This window comes from Hipposideros armiger, unplaced genomic scaffold (genome assembly GCF_001890085.2).
Source record: "Hipposideros armiger isolate ML-2016 unplaced genomic scaffold, ASM189008v1 scaffold_416, whole genome shotgun sequence".
NCBI lineage: Eukaryota > Metazoa > Chordata > Mammalia > Chiroptera > Hipposideridae > Hipposideros > Hipposideros armiger.
The window spans coordinates 1,163,586-1,182,099 of NW_017731766.1; the positions used below are offsets into that span (position 1 = coordinate 1,163,586).

At 47.5% G+C, this 18,514-nt stretch overlaps 1 protein-coding gene across 4 annotated transcripts in view; it reads left to right on the forward strand.

Annotated features, from left to right (window-relative positions):
• The first annotated feature begins 557 nt into the window (after positions 1-557).
• Positions 558-18,514, forward strand: part of CCNJL (cyclin J like) — a 47,984-nt gene continuing 30,027 nt past the window's right edge. For 2 of the 4 annotated variants that reach the window (XR_002126412.1, XM_019664074.1), the window contains exons 1-3: positions 558-852; positions 1,229-1,343; positions 15,573-15,665. Coding sequence is in view for 2 of the 4 variants with exons in the window: in XM_019664074.1 (XP_019519619.1) it covers positions 1,281-1,343; positions 15,573-15,665 (156 nt within the window). In the remaining 2 variants the exon portion in view is untranslated. Of the gene's footprint in view, positions 853-1,228; positions 1,344-10,310; positions 10,393-15,572; positions 15,666-18,514 lie in introns of those variants that run through there. The other 2 variants (XM_019664075.1, XM_019664076.1) reach the window with 2 other exon arrangements.

Below are 18,514 nucleotides of genomic sequence, written 5' to 3' on the forward strand. Positions count from 1 at the left end.
GCCATCAGATGAGCTGATTCAAGGGAGAGCCTTTCCGAAAACAACTGAAAAAGACAATGCTTTCCACCCACCAGTACCTCCAAAAAGACTGGTTTTCCTCCAATGTACGGCATAGATCTGTACTTTGCAGTAGCACAGTAAATACCAGTTGCTTTACTGAGCCTCCATGAGAATTAGGGATTCGTGGATAATCTAGAGTGGCTTTTCTGGAGCTTTCGTGGGAATTGACCGTATCTGCCTCCCGGTCGCAGAACACGTTCAAAAGAAAAAAAAGAAGAAAAAAAAACCACACACACAAAAAACAGGTGGAACCTACGTAACGTTGACAAGAGCAGCGCACGCGGGAGACAGAACTTTCTGGGGCATCCTGCCCGCGCGTTTCACGCGTGGTGCGCGCAGGTGGCGCCGCGGTCCATGCGCTCCCCGAGTAAGCCCGCGGGATGCCCTGGAGGCCACCCCGAGTCTCCGCCAAGGTGAGGAGGCGCTTTCCCACCAAGGCGGGGGAGGAGGGCGAGCAGGAAACCGAGCCAGCGCAGGCGAAAGAAAGACTCCAATTCCCAGCCCCCCGCCCCGCGGGGTGCGGGGGCTGGCAGCGCATGCGCGAGGCCCGGCCCCCAATTCCCTTAGCGAGGGAGGGAGGCCCCCGGCGGCCCAGAGACTGCGAGCAGCGGCGGGACCCGAGCGCACGCAGGGGCGCGGCGGCGCCGGGGCAAGCGGGGCTGCGGAGGCGGCCGTCTAGAGCGTGGAGCGCCGGGCGTGAGGGCCCCGTCGCGTGCTGCCACCCGCGGGCCCGCCGGCTCAGCCCTGGGAGGGGCCTGGCGCCCGCAGCCCCCCACGCCCGGAGAGGGATGCGTGAGTCTCGCCCCGGCTCGAGGGCAGGATGTGGGAGCAGGACAAAGGCTAGGCGGCGGGGGAGGAGTTGGGGACTGCGAGCTGGTGGCCGCTGCCGGAGCCCCAGCCTCGGGCGCGCTAGCGGAGTCGGCAACTTTCTCTGCAACTTTTGCAAAAGGGAAGACAATTCTGCCAGTTGTTGCACAGCTCCAGGTCGCCCCAGGTCCCACGAACAGAGGGGAGGGGACACCGCAACCTTCCCGGGATGGGCGGCGACCCCAGCTCAGCTGAGGTGGTCAGGAGGGGGCTCCCGGCTGGGGGCGAATGAGGATAGGAATGCCGGAGGTTGGAGCCCGGGGGTGCGCCGCGTCCGCTGAGGTAGCCCATGTCCACGCAGGGTGCGCCCTGAGAGCCCGGTAGCCTCGGATCGCGGCGCTGCGTACGCGACGATGGATGAGCCGTGGTGGGAAGGGCGCGTCGCCTCGGACGTCCACTGCACCCTGCGCGAGAAGGTCAGTCCCTCCCCGCTCTTGTCGCTCGCAGGACTGGGTATTTAAAGTCCCTTTCGCTCTCGACTCGGTTTGCTCAGGTCACCCCGCGAGGGAACTAGGAACTCCCGGTGCCTTTCTTTCGTCCTGCCCTTAGCCTTCTTCCGGAGAGTCCGGGTGCGAAACGAGATTGTAGAGCTTAAGTTGGTTTTTCTGATTAGGAGCCCAGAGCTCCCGACCAGCTGAACCAAGACAGTCACCGTACCCTTTAAGGCGGTATTTCCCATAGTGTTCTCACCCAAGATTATTTTGTATGCATGGACTTAAAAATATTTTAATGTGCAATTTAAAAACATCTAGCAAGCTCCCCATAGGATAAATGATGCTGATTTTCCATTTATTATAACGATGTAGTAGTTCCTTTTCAAATAAAGTAAAAGTAGTGACTCAATATAAGGAAATATTAGGTAAATGACAGTATAAGGTATACATAGTTATGCCCCCCCCCTTTGTCCCCCCAATATCTCTAGGATGGGACTGAATCAAATGTTAGAAACACTAACCTAAATGAGAGGCTATAAATCTAGGAGGATGTTAGGAGAAAACAAACACTCCCTGCCAGTTTGCCTCCGGTGGCAGAAGGTGGGGGCAGCTGAAATGTGATCCCTGCACTCCCCTCCCCTCAAAGGGAGCCTTGCCCATGGGCACTGAGAAGGTGGAAAAGGCCAGGTGGGCTGGAGGCATGGCCTGTGTGTCTTGCGTCCTGCCCCTGGGGTGAGGCTGGGACGGGTGGTTCGGGGAACAGGTGTGAAACAGAGTGTATTAGATTCCTAGGGCTGCCTTGAGGAAGTACCACAAATGGAGGGGCTTAAAGCAACAGAAATGTGTCCTCACAGTCTGGAGGCTAGAGCTCTGAAATCAAGGTGTTGGCCAGGCCAATCTGACCTGCAGCGTTCCGTTGCTTGTAGACATATCACTGCAATGTCCAACTCTGTTGTCACATGGCATTCTAGCTGTGTGTCTGTGTATATCTGTTCTCTCTCCTTGTAAGGACACCAGTCATTGGAATAGGGTCTACTTTAATCGCATATGACCTTGTCTTAATTGAATTAATCACTGTACATCTGAAAAGACCCTATTTCCAAAGATGTCCATTTGACACCTCCTAAGGTTCCAGGTAGACATGAATTTGGGAGGACACTATTCAACCCAGTACATGGAAAGGTCTTTTTAGTGGAGTACCTAGGTCTCTACACAGATAGGTCCCACATCCAGTGCATTTGTACCCAGTATCTATGAAATTCTGCTTAAAAAGTCAGTAGCTATTCAGGTTTTTTCCTCATTTGGGAGTAGCTATCTTCCAGACACAGTTAAGTATTTTTTTTCTTTTTTCCTGTACCTGCTAGTCCGTCTCTGTGTTGTGTTGCTTGTCCAGGCTGTAACTTTCCTTTGCTTCCCTTGGTCTTCTCCCTGGAGCAGAATGGCCAAGGTGCAGCACATTCTGGGCATCTAGAGAAGAAACCTATGTCTTAGTGTTCGATAAAAGGCAGGGCAGTGGGACGGTAGACCAGGCAGTTCGGCCTTGGTCCTTTTCTGGAGGTGGTGGCTAAATGAATTAGTGAGGGCGGCCATGGAAATTGGACTTCCTTGTTTATCATGGGCTCCAGTGGTTGTCAGTTCTGTTCATAGCTTGGGAGGAATAACTTTAACCTTATTTACCCCTTTCTAGCAGGAAGAATTTCTGAGAACAGTAGAAATTCAACCAGCTCAGTTACCTGAGAATCCCCAATCTTTTATAAATAAGCGAGCGTGTTCTAATCTCTAGCCACTCAGAGGAGCAGGGCATGCAGGTCCTCACCCATTAATTGTCCTCACCCATGCCATAGTGCCAGGTTAGTTCACTATGAGGCTGCCTACCTTCAGGGAGAATGGGTTTATCCAGGTTGCACAGGTTAGAAGTAGAAAACTCACTCAGGGGTGGATGCTTCGGGTTACCTGTGACTTGAAGCTGGTCTTATAGGGTAAATCCCAGGTTCCTTTCATTATAATGCCTCACCTCCCCAGTATATTAACTATTTTTCTTCTTTGTTTCTTCTCTCTGTTCAAAGAAGATGCTTCTCGAGAAAATTTGACTTACTGGAGAGTTTGCAGGGAAAAGTGCAGACTAGCGGGAACCCAGTATCCACAATGTTCTCACCTTTTTTAGGAATGAGGGCTGGCACTTTATTTTTCCCAGATGAGCAATTTTTTTTTTTTATGAAACGTCTACTCTAATAATATATTTCTAACACTGTAGAACAACTTTACAAGTGCCTGACACACAGTAGACACTATTTGTTGAATGTTGCCAGATGAATGCAAAGCAAGTTACTATATATTGGGTTATCGGAAAGGTCATGACACATTTTTGCAACGAAAAACAGAGAAAAAATACGTCATGACTTTTCAGACAACCCAATATCTGCTGTTGAATTGTCATATAACCATGAGCAGTTATCCTTACTTGCCTGATAATGCAAGATACCAGGCTGGGGTCATGGAGGTAGTGAGAACCCCACTTTGTCAGATGTGACATTCCAGTATAACATTATACTACAGTATGTAAAATGGGGCACCATGGAAATGAACTTTGGTATTGGATGCAAACTAGTAATGGCTGTAAAACCCTGAGCTGCTTATTTAACCTCTCGAAACCTCCTTAAACCTGGCCTCCATCATCCATTCTTCCACAATAGCCAGAACTTAGCGTGTGTCATTTCCTTGCTTAAATACCTTCAGTGTCATCCCATCGCACTTAGAATAAAATTCTAGTCCTTACCACCACTTGTAATACCTGACACAGTCGAGCTGGCCTGTTCTTCTGCCTTGTCTCATAACCCCTCCCACACTGACCCCCTTTTTCTTCCTTGAATAAGTCAAGCTCATGTGTGTCTCAGGGCCTTTGCACTGGCTGTTCCACGTATTTGTGTCTACTTTTCTGTTACTGTTCTTCTGTGTCCGTCTATCAGATCATCCTGTCTTGTTTTCGCTATAGCATTTACTAGCGTTGGGAATTCTTTCCTTTTATTATCTTTTCCTCCATATTAGAATATATGCCCCACAAGAATAAGCCTGTGCATGTCTTGTTCAGTGCCGGGCCTTGGTGCCTAAAAGCAGAACCTCCCCGATCTGTGTGGAATGATGAGAAGAAGGATGCATCCACCAAAGTTTAAAATTAATAGGGTCTTGAGTCCAACAATGGGTTGAGGGCCACCTTCTTTGTACTTAAAGCCTCTCTCCCCTCTACCACGTGTCCTGGCCCCAGCTTCATGCTTATTTCTGTCACGGTCCTTGTCACCCTATATAGTAACTTGGCCTACCCACTCGACTGAGCTCCTTGCAGGCATGAGGTGTGTCCGCTATCTCAGCATTCCCGGACCAGTGTCTGGTGTGGAAAGGGGCTGAGTGGTGTCCACCACCTCACCTGCTATTGGCACAGCCGTTGGGAGAGCACAGAAGGGAAGGACCAGGCTCAGATGGACTCCCCTGGGGCATGTCCAGTGGATGTGCAGGATGCTCCCTGGGCATCCTAGTCGGGTCTTTGGCGAATGCCAGAAGATGCCCCCTGGCCTGGCCGGGCAGCCTATGAACAGCCACAATGCTGGCTGTGGTGCCAGGTGCAGGACCAGGTGGAGGCTGCCTCCCAGCTTCCTACAGACTTGCACCTTCTCTCAGATAATGTGTGTGTGTGGGGTGGGGCGGGAAGGAGAGGGATAAGGGGAGGGTTTAGAAGTGGAATTCTGTACAAGAGCAGATTGACTGGTGTGGACCAAAGTCCAGCGTAAGGATCTTAGGGAAAGAACTACAGGTTGAGCCCAGGTCATAGAAATCTAGATTATTCCTCCCAGGCTTTTGCCAGGAGTTTCCCCGAATTTTATCTCCTAAGGAGCTCAAAATAGGTAGAACTTGGTCTGGTCTTTCGATTTATGTCCATTTGATGCACAATCTTCACTCTTATTAAGTGGAAATGGTTATGTTAGTAAACAAAATGTTTAAGGATACTCACTCTGTAATTTAAATCTTCTTGGGTGTGTGGAAGACTTTCTGAATATGGGGATTTGGGGATACTTGCAGGGGAAAAACTTTGCACCTTCCCAAAGCCATGTGACAAGCCCACTTGGTATGACCTAGTAGCTTTATCTTCTGGGGCTTTGAGGGGGCCTGCAGGCCACAGGGTGCCTCCTTCCCCATTGGGTGCTCGCCTGTTCCCAGGACTGGAGTCATGGAAGACCTTAGTGGCCTTTTCATCTGGCCCCAGATTTGAGATCTGCTGAGCAACCAACCACCCAGTGCGTTTTTCCTACTTCCTGAAGCTTGCTTCCTTGCACACCTAGAGAACTTCAGCTGTGTAAGGCCACGTTTCTTGAACCAGTGGACAGATAAAGGACATTTTTACTGATTGTGACTGGATTTATACAAAGATCTTCCAAAACACCAAAGGAAAAAAAAACAAAAAACGACCTTTGGTGGTGATGATGATAGTGACAGCTGTTTATTGAGCACTTACTATGTTTCAGGCAATGTGCCAAGCACACCCCTGTGATTAGCTCATTCACTGCTCATATCTGCCCCATTGCTTTGATTGATGCCGTTTTATAGGTGGGAAATTGCAAGACTCAGAGGGTGTGAGTAACTGACTTGAGATCAAACAGATGATTGTATCAGAGCTTGAGTGTAAATTTATTTGAAAAAACATCCATTCTAGCCAAGAATAAAGTACAGGGCAGGGAACAGTCGAGGCTGTGCCATCCTTGACACTGTAGGCTCTGTATTTTAGTTTGTGTCATGATGGTTCTACAAGATCTGGGCCCTCCCTAAACTACCTCCTAATAGGGCTGCCTTATGCTTCTGGTGCTTAAGCGAGATCCTAAGCAACTGGTCCTCAGGGGCCCTTCCTGGAGGTAAGGATGAGGCTTAGTGTAAAGAGGAGTTTCTTGCAGTCCATCCTGCAGAGATGGGCGATCTAGGCTGTCCCTGGAGGTGAATACAAACAGAGGATGAAAGATGGGGGACGGGAAGAGAAATGGAGTTGAGAGTCTGGATGAGATGTCGTTCAAGGTGGTGCTCAGCTTGGAGACTCCCATACTCCAGGGGCTCACCTATATTCTGTAGGAATCTGGGGGAAAACTGAATCAGAACTTGGCATCCTCTCTTGAGTCCCTCATGTCTTAGAGTACTGAAGTGCTCAGTGTGCCCACAACACTCAGCTGAGACTTGTGTACCTTACCTGTGGAAGAAGTGTATTATCTGGTAGCCTTCCTTTCATCTATAAACTGGAACAGTGATGTGATCCCTGCCCCACCTGCCTCCCAGGTGTCCTAGGAGAAAGTGGGTGTGGGCGCACTCCGTCTTCAACCTCTGGGGCCTCGAGCCTCTGGATTGTGGGGTGGGGAAGGGGCTTGGCGGGCACTCGGGTTGGCTGGGAGGCCTGTGCTTTCTACGTGCAGGGAGGGCATTAAAGCCTTTGAGCTGGCTCTGTGCCCCTGCCCTTGATTTGTTCTTTGTCTTCCTAAATCACACAGCCCCTTGGGTAGAGGGAGTGCAGCCAACATTCTCTAGTGTGTCTGAGCACCTGGCAGAAGGAGGTGACACTGGGTCTGCTCTTTTCATTTTTTTTTTAAAGTTGTTAGACACACACAGGCACACACACAAAGTGTGTTTTCTTGTTCATTTAGGCAACTGCAAAAGTAAATACAAGCAAACAGAAGAAAGTAAAATTCTGCCCCTAGTCCTACCACTTGGAGTAATCTCTGTTGACATTTGGTATAGGTTCTTCTCTTGCGTGTATGTCATCACAACACATTTTTATTCTGGAAATTTTCAAGTAAAAATAGAAAGTGTCTTGCTCAAAACACTTAGTTTATTACGCAGTATATCACGTACACATTCTCATATCATTCTTCTCCACCCAATTCCTGATTATCGGACATTAGCAACTGTCGATTAGAAACTATCGATTGTGTTTATTTAGAATAAATAATACAAGAACATGGTAAAAAAAAATCAAGCTTTATAAAAGGGTAGATAGTAAATAGGCTTCCTAGCACTCCTGTGTCATTCTAGATTCCTTCCCCAAAAGGTCCCAATTTCTCGTGAATCCTTCCCAAGTTTTTCTGTTCATAAACAAACACAAATGTGTGTCTTGTGTTTGTGTGTGTGTGTCTTCTAACACAAGTGGTAGTATAATTTACACCCTTTCCCGTACCATTTGATTTTTTTAATGTTTACATTTTAATAATTTAAATATTTTCTATGAAACGACCAAACAGAGGTTCTATAACCAGAAGGGATTTTGTTTCATCTTTTCTGCTCATTGTAACCATAAAGGTATATAGTACATACTCAGTAAATTTGTATTGAATGAACAAATGGAATTTTCTTTCCAAATATATACATTTTCTATCCAAATATATACATTTTATTTTACAAAAATGCCATCGTAGTATATTATAGTTCTGTAACTTAATATTTTTATTAATTGGATATACTAAATAACTTTTGCATGTCATTAACTATTCTGCAATATCATACATAATATTTGATTGTATGGATATACAGTGATTTGATTACATCCTCTCCGTGTTGGATATTTAGGTGGAGCTGCTTATTTTCTAAAATGGAAGTTAATTTTTAGATGGTACAATGTCCAGATCTTTAAGTGCGCATACAGTTTAGAGTGCACAGCGAGTTTTCACAGATGTGTACACCCGTGGACCTGCCACCATGATTAAGGTTGTCATCAGCCTAGACACTTCCCTGGTGCCCCTTCTCAGCCACTCACCCCATCCTGCTCCCGGACCCAGGCAGCCACTGATCTGCTTTCTGTCTCTGTAAACTAGATTTCTTTTCTAAACTTTCATATAAATGGAGTTACATGTATGTACTCTTTTCTGTCTGCCTTTCTTTGCTTAATGTAATGTGTTTGAGATTCATCCATGTTGTTGTATCTGTTAGGAGTTTATTTCCTTTTATTGCTGAGTAGTATTTCAGTGTATGTATATAGCACAGTTTCTTCATTCATTCCCCTCTTGATGGCCTTTTGGGTTGTTTGCAGCGCACCATTTGATTTTACACAGCACCGTGGTGGTGGTGGTGGCCCTAGTGGTCTCTCTGTGACTGTGGCTCAGTTTCCTAAAATGAAATTGCTGGTCACAAGGTATGATTTTGAGAACTTTACAGATCACCAGTTAATAAATTCCCAAAAGGTCACACCAGTTTGCACTTCCACCAGTGGTTTGGGAGAATGCCTGCTTCCCAGCAATTTTGCTAACCCTGGATATTATCCTTAAAAAAAAAAAAAATCAGCATCCTTTGGCTAGGTCAAAATGGTGTCTCTTGACTGTGTTTAAAGGAAGTGGGAACCCTGAGCAGGACAAGCACTGGAGGATGGAGAGAAGGGGTAGGGAGCTCTGAATATGTTCCAGGGCCTGGGGAGCCCCATCTGCAACAGAGAAGCAGCCTGACACCCATGTCGGTGAGGGCTATTGAGGTGACCTACCCTGGCCAGAAAACTGCCTATGTTTCCTCTTAGCCCCATCACTGCAGTGTGTGCTGCCCTCTACCCCCAAAGTGGCAGTTACTTAGAAACCAACTCCTTTGGAGGCTGAGTTTGAATTGTCCTAAGGCACTGGGTCCCTTGCAGGTTACTGGAGCAGAACCTGAGCAGAGCAGGTGCCAGAGCCTGGTCCTTCTTGATGATAGGAACTTCCATGCTGAGACCACCAGCTACTTGGTCCAGAAATGGTCATCTCCTGATTTTAGTGGGTGGTTTGGAGGAGTCAGGGGAAGGGGGGAGGATCATCAGCACAGAAGCCTCAGGAATTGGATAGAGCCAGTTACCGGAAGGAAGAGTTGAAAAGAATCTAAATGTCATCAGAAGGAAATTGGTTTCACTGCGGTTCATCCATACACTAAAAATGTGGCAGCGTCGTTAGATGTGATGTGGCAGGCAACTTGGTACTTACCGACAGTTGCTTTTTCTGGTCGTTGTAAAGATCCAAACAACTCAGAGCACTTCCGACTCTGTGGAGTGTACCACTGTTTTTCCTTAACTTTTTATTATAGACATTTTAAAAGATACACAAAAATAGAATAGAATGAATCCCCATGTACCCCTCACCCAGCTTCAGTACCTGTTTCATCTGTCCCCAGATAACATGTCATTTCACCTATAAATATCCACTAACTGATAAAGGATTTTAAAAAAATGTAACAACTGTGCCATTATTATACCTAACAAAATTAACAATTCATTAATATAATATGTTCTATTGCCCAGTCCATATGTAGTTTTCCCTAGTTGTCTCAAAAATGGCTTTCATAGATGGTTTGTTAAATCATGGTCCAGATAAGGGCCATGTAAGTTCTCTATTAACAGTTAGTTTATATACTTCCCTTCACTTGTGGGATTTTAACCTACTTGTTTTCTAGCTGTCAGCTCAAAGATCACTTCCTCAGAGGTGCCTTTCCTGAGTCCCAGACAAGGTCAGGGCTGGGCCCCTGTTATATGTTTTCAGATCACTCTGGATTATTCCTTTAGCGCTCAGCACAATTTATAATTATATACCTATTAATGCGATTGTTTAATTTGGATCCACCTCCCTTCCTAGACAGCAGGCCCATGAGGGAAGGCAGGGGCTGTGTCTCCTCAGTTCTGAGCAGCTGCAGCAGACGAGGCCCCCCATCAGTATGTGCACATCCCGGGCACCTTATCTGGGGTCAGTACCTTACAGCCCACACTGTCTTCTTGGATCTCACTGTTGAAATAGTCTTGTTGGGGTGGGGCGGGGGAGGGGGGTAGGTAGCACGCTACCAATAACTCCATCCTTCCGGTAAAGAAACAGCCTCCAAGGGCTCGAGGACTTGGCCAGGCCCCCCTATTAAGTGGGAGAGCTGGGGCCTTAAAACTTTGCAATCTGCTGTCCAGAACCTGACTTTCGACAAGCTGAGGAATTGCAACCAGCCTTGATGTCTGTGATGGTGTAACATGAACTTCCCCTTCAGGGGGTTAACACTGTGAGCGGCTACTGAAGAGGTGAGAAGGCCCATGGAGAGGGGTGGGGGGTGTTAAGCTGTTGGCTCTGAGTTAAAATCTCTTGCTGGTCTCTCTCCTTTTGTGTTCACTTTTTGTTTTGAAATAATTTCAAGCGTACAGGGGAGTTGCCGGCACAATACACAGTTGTGAACATTTTAACACATTACTTGTGCCTTACTATTCTCTTTTTCTGTCTTTATGCAGTTTTTATATTTTTTTGGTACCAAGTTGCAGGCACAGTAACGCTTCAGGGTTTAGTTTGCGTGGTTACTTTTAAGTTGGGCCGTGAAGTGGTTTCTGACGGGAGTTTTTGTCAAACTACTGTGGACATCTTCCTAGGTAGTCAGGAAGGAGGAAGCCCCGCTGGCACGGATAGCCTTTGCTGGCCATGAGTCTGGGGAAGGCAGAGTTCTGGCTTATTTCCTTGGACCGTCTCTGTGGCTTGGTTGGCAGTCAGCCTCTTTATTCGGCAGCCATTTACTGAGCCCCGTGTATAACCTGCAGACTCATGGGAGGCTCTACCAGAGAGGCCATGGACCCCATCCTGGGGGCTCTCAGTGTCAGTAATGATTGTCCACAGAAATGAATACTTGCTCTGCCCCTCCATTATCATACGTCCTCAGTCCCCTCCAGTAAATATTGTAATTATCCCCATTTTATAGATGGGTCATGCTAAAGTTTAGAGAAATAATTAACTAAACTCACAGGGTAATCTGATCATAAATTCCTATCTGGTGGGTCATCATGCTCCAGGCGTATGACTTCTAGTAAAAGGTTTTTTTTACCTTTGCCTACCTAAAGCAAGCCCTGTCCATCTGTGCATCTACGTCAACACACCTCAAGAGAACACATAATCTTAAAACTATCCTGTAATCCAATCCTTGCCTGGCTTTCTCCCATCTCCATGTAATCTTTACGACCCCTCCTTAATTTCAAATGCATAAAAGAAGCTACAAAGTGTGCTTTTCCGGAACATTTGAGATCTTGATGTTTGGCTCAAATAAGCTCTTACAAAAATTCTAAATAAATAAACAAGCAAATACATACATAACGTACACAAGGCCATACAGCGAGTAGATGGCAGAGCCAAGGCTTGAACTCAGGATCTTAACCACTGTACCAACAGTGACATCCAGTTGCCTAGGGAACTATGAAAAGCTTCAAAGAGGTGCTGTGAGCTGGGTTCAAAGAATAAACAGAAGCTTGCTAGGCAAAGAGAGGTGTGTGGAGGAAGTTCATCTGCCAGGGCCCAGGGCAGCACCTGATGGTCCTGCATCAGTGACCTTTGAGGGGCGGCGGTCTGGTGAGTCGTGAGGAGAGGGAGATGGACCAGGTGCATCGGCTCGGGGGCTGCTGGCCGCCCTAGGTCTGCACTCATCCTGAGAGCACATGGAGAGCCTTGAGGAGGGTGTGAGGACAGCGTGCTAGATCACTGGGAAGTGGCCCTGGCCTTGGAGACTGGGTGTTGGCAGTGATCCAAAGAGATGGCAGGAAGTGGGGAGACTTGAGAGTTTTAGGAAATAGTGTCAAATGGAATGAAAGATTTCAAGTTTCTTAGTAGTTGGAACAAAGTAATTTTCCATTGCTGAGCATGATTGGCCTTTTTCACAGGGAGCATTGTCCTTAGAAAGTGCCTTCTAGCCATTGCTGGTTTCTATGTAATCTTTGAAGACTCCCAATTCCCACTAAATTAAGGGAGTAGATGTTTATTGGGCACCTACAGTATGCCAGACACTGTTAAATGCTTGATTCCCATTATTTCATGTGATTATTAAAGTTGCTTTTAAAAAAGAAAAGGAGAGGGCCGGCCGAGTGGCTCAGTTGGTTAAGAGCTCGCTCAAGAGTTTGAGCTCTGAGCAACAGGGTCCCCGGTTTGATTCCTGGCCCGAACTGAGCTGCCGCTGAGCTGCAAACCGGTGGCAGGATGGTCAGCTAAAAAAAAAAAGAAAGAAAGAAAAGGAGAAGTGTCCTGACCAAAGTGCTAGTAATTCTTGAACATCAGTGCCAATTCTTTTTTTTTTGTAGCTGAGCCATCCTGCTACCTGTTGGCAGCTCAGCGGCAGCTCAGTTCGGGCCAGGAATCGAACCGGCAACTCTGTTGCTCAGAGCTCACACTCTTAAGCGAGCTCTTAACCAACTGAGCCACTCGGCCGGCCTCTGCCAATTCATTCTTGCCTTCAATACATCATTTTTAGCTGCCAGCCACATGCCAAGCACTGCTAGCCAAAGGGGATTCAGTGTCACGTGTTGCATAATGGCGTTTCGGTCAACAGCAGACTGCAGGTACAATGGCAGTCCCATAAAATTATAATGGACCTGAATTTCCTGTAAGAAATGGAAGGATGTATTGTCTAGGAGGATTTTTTTCTTTCTCTGAAAGGAGCAGTATCTGTGGGGCTTGGGAGTAGATTCCCCGTCACTCACAGCACCTTAATTTTGAGTGCAGAGATTACATCCCAATCAGTCAGTCTCTGAACTGTCTCAGCACAGAGGAGCCTGTCCGCCACCCTGCACCCCCAGCGCTAAATATTCAGAGGGTGCTACAGCCCTTGGAGACCTAGCTCTTTGGTCTTCAGAGTACATTGCTGTAAGTTCTTTGTTGAGGGTCTAAGATCCTATACAAAGACACAGGTCCATAGGAGCGACCTTAACAAGTATTAAGTGCCACTGCCACTCTCGTTAAAGCTTTCTGTGGTAGTGTGGCGCCAGCCTGTTCCTCCACTTTGGAAGTATACTCAGTTGTAATGATGTAACGCATGGATTTTATTTTTTTCCTCAGTTTGGTGCCAGAGAGAGCCCTTTGTACCAGACAGGGTCAAAGGAACCAGAAACAAATGGGCAAAGTCAAAATATTGAGTCCTCAATTCTGCACCCTCTCCATGTTAAACACCCTCTTTTTTATGAATACCACAATGTTCCTTAATCTGACCACTGCTCCAACATGCGATAGCTGAAACCACATTGCCATGACAATCCCTTGTTTCTTTACCTCCCGGTCTTGATTTCTTATTCCTACCGCTCCTCAGGCTTTTTGCTCCCTCCTCACTGTCATTATCATGGTGATTTACGCCTTACCCAGTTTCTTCTCAATATTTTAGTGTAAGGGCTTATGGGACAGTGTTTATAAAGTCTGCGGTAGTAGTCCTACGCTTCACATCCACTCACCAGTCACACTCTGCCTCAGACAGAACAACCTGCAGTCCTGCAAGCTGCATTCATGGTAAGTGCCCTATACAGGTGGACCGTTTATCTTTTATACCGTATTTTTATGGCACCTTTTCTATGTTTAGATATGTTTAGGTCCACAAATACTTACCATTGTGTTAAACTGCCTACTGCATTCAGTGTAGCAACATGCTATGGAAGCTTATAGCCTAGGAGCAATAGGCTCTACCTGTAGCCTAGGTGTGTAGTCAGCTGTTCCACTTAGCTGTGTGTAACTGTACTCTATGATGTTCGCACGACAGAATTGCCTAACGATGAATTTCTCAGAACGAATCCCCATCACGAAGTGTCACATGACTATAAGTGGTAACAAAACAAAGTTCTCTGCCTTCACGGAGCTTATAGTTAAGCATCAGGCCCAAATGAAGGGCTTATAAAGTGCAGATAGGTGCTCAGCTCTGTGCCCAGAAGTCTGATTCAGTAAGTCGGGAAATGGAGAGTATCAGAGATTCCTCGGGCTGCCTCCAACTGGGTGGCTTAAAACAACCACAGTTTATTCTCTCACAGTTCTGGAGGCCAGAAGTTCAAAATCAGGGCCATGCTCTCGTCAGCAGCTCTGGGGAGGATCCTTTCTTGCCTCTTCTAGCATCGGCTGGTTTCTGGTGATCCTTGGCGTTCCCTGGCTTGTAGCTGCGTCACTCCGCTCTCTGCCTCCATCTTCACATGGCCTCCTCCCTGTCTCCATCTTCGCCTCGCGTTTCCTCTGTCTGTGTGCGTCTCTGTTTTCTCTCTTTATAAGGACGTTAGCCATTGGATTAGGGCCAGTGGTAATCCAGTAGGACCTCATTTTAACTTGATTATATCTGCAAAGACCCTATTTCCAAATGAGATGACATTGTTAGGTTATGGGTAGGCATGAGTTTTAGGGGGGGACACTATCCAATTCAGTATAGGGGGGAAGCTTCCATTTTTCAATAAGTTCCCAGAAGTTCCCAATGCCTGTGGTAAACTGACCACAGTTGCAGAAACCCTAGATTGTGGACCAGCAGGGGATGACTGGGGGTGGTGGTGGTGGTAGTGGTTATTTGACTGACTTGTTTCGAGCCGCATGTTAGGGTCAAGGTGCCTGGGAGAATCCATCAGAAGGAAGCTGGAAGTGTGGAACAGAGAGCTTTTGAGGCCACAGCTTAAGAGGAAAGACAGAGCGATCCAAGGGTTTGGACCTGTTACAGAGACCCAGCATGAAAGGGAACATATGGAAGGTGACCCCTGCCCCTAGATAATGGAGGGCATGGGAAAATTAGGGGTACCCCCAGGCGAAAGGTGTGAGGCATGTGGTCATGTTAGTAAATTGCTGAAGTGAAGAACTTGGGGGCAGGGGTTGTAAAAATGCCACGAGTGTTGTCTGTGGGGGCTTTGGGAGGGCTGAATGGCATGGGTAAGAGGGGTCCACCGGGGGTGGGCAGACATGTCTTTGGCCACCGTTGGATGCCCAGCAGCTGTAGCCAGGCCTGATGCAGAGTGTGCTTGGAAGGGCAGTGGCCTTGGCTCCTGGGAATGAGGAGGTGTGTCCAGAGCTGGTCCCCCTGCGGTTTGCTGCATTCAGGGGGCCAGTGAGAGGCGTGGTGGCTGGGGGTGACCTTTCTCTGCTGGAAAGAAGCTACAGGCCAGAAGTCAGCAAGGAGGGGATGTCACTGGCATTGTTGGCTTCTTGTGCCGCAGGCCACCCTCTCGAGAATGTTGAAATAGTGTTCCTGCAGAGATGTTGATCCTTTACCGAAAATGCCTCCTTGGGTGTATGAAGCAACTGGGGTGGAGAGGGGAAGGAAGGTGATTTTCTGGCCTCCGCAGGCCTCCCAGGTCCGTGGTATGTACTCTTGAGGCCTCTGAAGAACCAAATCACCCCTCCCGTTTCTTTTTCCCTTTCAATTTGCAAGTCTCCACTTCCTGTTGGTCACCTCGGTTACCCGGTTGCCTGTGGTGTTACTTCACTGCTTGCTACTCTTTGTTCTCAGGCCGACTCAACCCCTGGAGCTGTTTCCCAAGCAGCTGGCCCAGTGCATCGAGGCCCAGCCTCCCTCGGGAAGCAGCAGTGGGTACCCGGAAGGGTGAGCATGGCGGGACACACACAGGAGGAGAACAGAGTGGTTTTCTTTCAGTGGCTTGCGTGGGAGAACAGCTCAGCCCTGCTGTGCACCTTGGGCTGTTTATGAAGCGTGTGTCACACTCAAAGCAGTGTCACACCCCTGAGGGACTGGCCAGCCCCTCTGATGTCCAAGTTCAGGATTTGCCACCAGCCTGTCATGTGATCCTGGCCTTTTGACTTCCGTGCCTCGGTTTCCTGGGTACTAGTGCTAGTGGTAGTACCTCTGCCTGGGCCCACCTCAAGAGGGTGGGTGTTGGGATGGAGAACCTAAACTGAGTTTCAGATACAGCCGTCAGGGAGGTGACAGTCCTTTGAGAGAGAGAAGTGGGGGTCAGGGTGTGCAGAGAAACAAAACAGGAAGGGCACATACTGACATGTGCTTCATATTCGAAATGGTCTCCTGCTGGTGGGACTGTTGGTGATGTTAATGTGCTTTGTACTCATCTGTGTTTCCTAAAATTTCTGTAGTGATTAGATATTTTATAATTGGCTAAATATAACATCAGTTTGGGAGGAAAACACAAACCTAAACTATCCTGTGGAGGCCCCAAAACATTGCGTTAAGCGAGTGGAGTCAGAAAACCCAGATTCATATCCATCATTTATTTATTGGGTGACTTAGCCTCTCTGAGCTGCCCTGGTCTGGGATGCTGATAATCCCCACCTCGTGGGTCTGTTGGAGGATGAGAGGACAAAATGCAGGGAAGACAGTGTCGGCGAGTTCGTGAAAGTGTGTGTGTGTGTGTGTGCGCGCGCGCGCGCGTGCGCTTTCAGATTATATATATATATATGTAAAATGGAAGGGTATATAAAACTTTTCACCATACTGAGCAATTCCAAGTACTCATGAAGACCAGAGGGGAGGTACAGGAAACTGATGGAGCTGAATTCCAGGGGGAAGAGAAAGCTGTCCTTGCCTTGGGGTGTTATGTGCCTCACTTTACCCAGTAGCAACAGAGGGTTCCCAAGAAGGAAGCAGGTCAGTGTTTACAGAGAATTGGGAGCTTCCAAAATTATATACAGTAAAACCTTAGATTGCGAGTAACTTGGTTTGCAAGTGTTCCGCAAGACAAGCCAACATTTCTAATACATGTTAACGTGGTAAACGAGCGAGGTCTTGCAATAGAAGTAATTTGTTTACGGAACGAATTAAGCTCGCAAACCAAGGTATTACTCTGTGTGTGTGTGTGTGTGTGTGTGTGTGTGTGTGTGTGTGTGTGTGTGTGTGTACACACACATATATATATGAGATGGGGCAGGGGTGAGGGGATTTAATCTTGCATCTAGTCCATGGACCCCCTGCCTCACAAGGCAGGGCACCCAGTACTTGACGGCCTGGGGCTTCCGTGAGCTGACGCCTGCAGCCTCTTGTGTCTCTCCTCGGCTCCTAATACCATGGCTGTGTGGAAATTCTTACCAGGGTAATTCTTCAGGTGGAAGCTATGGTTTTTAATCTCAGCGAGCTTTTCAGTGAACCCCTCGGTTTGGAATCATTCAACTATTAGGCATTGTGCCAGGGGTTTTTGCCAGAGCTTCACCATGCAGATGCACTGGGGTTCAATTTTCCCCAATGCACCAGTACCCAGCCACCAGCACCCTAAAGCACCATATCCCAGAACAAGCTCTCTGGAATATTGTTACTCTGACTCCCAAAAAGCGGGGTGGTGGTGGTCGTCTGTGGATAAATAAATTTAACCTAGAGTTTCCCAAAACTATATAACTTTTTTCCTGAACGAATAATTCGGGTCCTCTAACGGGCTAATATATGATTCATTTTAGGAAGAAATAATGTAGTATCAGTGTTTCCCAAACTAATGGCCCACAGAACCCTTTCCTTCAGGGAGTGTATCTTGGGACTGGGGTGTCATGGAATCACACATTGGGAAACGTTGCCTTTGAAATGACTGAGTATAAAGTGCATAATTCATAACTCCTAGCCCTCAGTAAAGACTGACCTGATTCCTCCTTAGTAATCCTCTATTGCTATTGGGTAGACTAAGGCACATGCCACCCCGAGGCACGGACAGAGCTGTCCCTTTCTAATGGAACTCAGCAGCCCAAGCTTCTTGTACTTCCTCTCTGGTCTTCGTGAGTATTTGGAATTGCTCATTATGATGAATAGTTTTATTCAGCCAAAGGTCAGGAGCAAATCATTATTTCTTACCTTTTCAGGTATTTGCCATTCCCCAAATTTGGGGATTTGGGTAATTATTGAGCTTCTCTTTCATGTCAGGTATTGGGGTCACAGAGCTGCTGAACAAGGTGAACCCATCTCTGCCCTCACGATGTTTACAGTTGAGGGGTGAAGAACAGTAAAAGCGGATGGATGGGTGGGTGGATGGATGGATGGATGGATGGATGGATGGATGGATGGTGGAAAGTCCTTGATGCTCGGAGAGTATCTGATAGGGACATGACCAGGGAACACACTTCCCAGAAGTGACTTTTAAGCTGAGACCTGAAGGAAGAGTGGGTTAACAGTGAAGGAATTAGAAAATAGCACAGTGCAGGACACCCAGGGTTCAAATGAAGACTTCTCTTCCCTCCCTCCCCTAATATGAGACACCAGGGGTGATTAGCTGAACTTTTACAATGTACGTGACCTTCAAACTCCTCTGAGGTTAGCCTCAAAATGCCGGCAGAGCCTGTGTGTGAAAAGCACACACTGAATTTTTTCCCCCATCTGTCCTGCAACAGTGACAGCCCGGGGTCGCGGCCCAGCAGTCCTGGCTGTGGGCTTGGGGTCTTTCTAACTGCACTTGGGCTGGTCTGGCTCGTACTCCCAGGCGCCTTTGAGTCCAGCACAGGCGT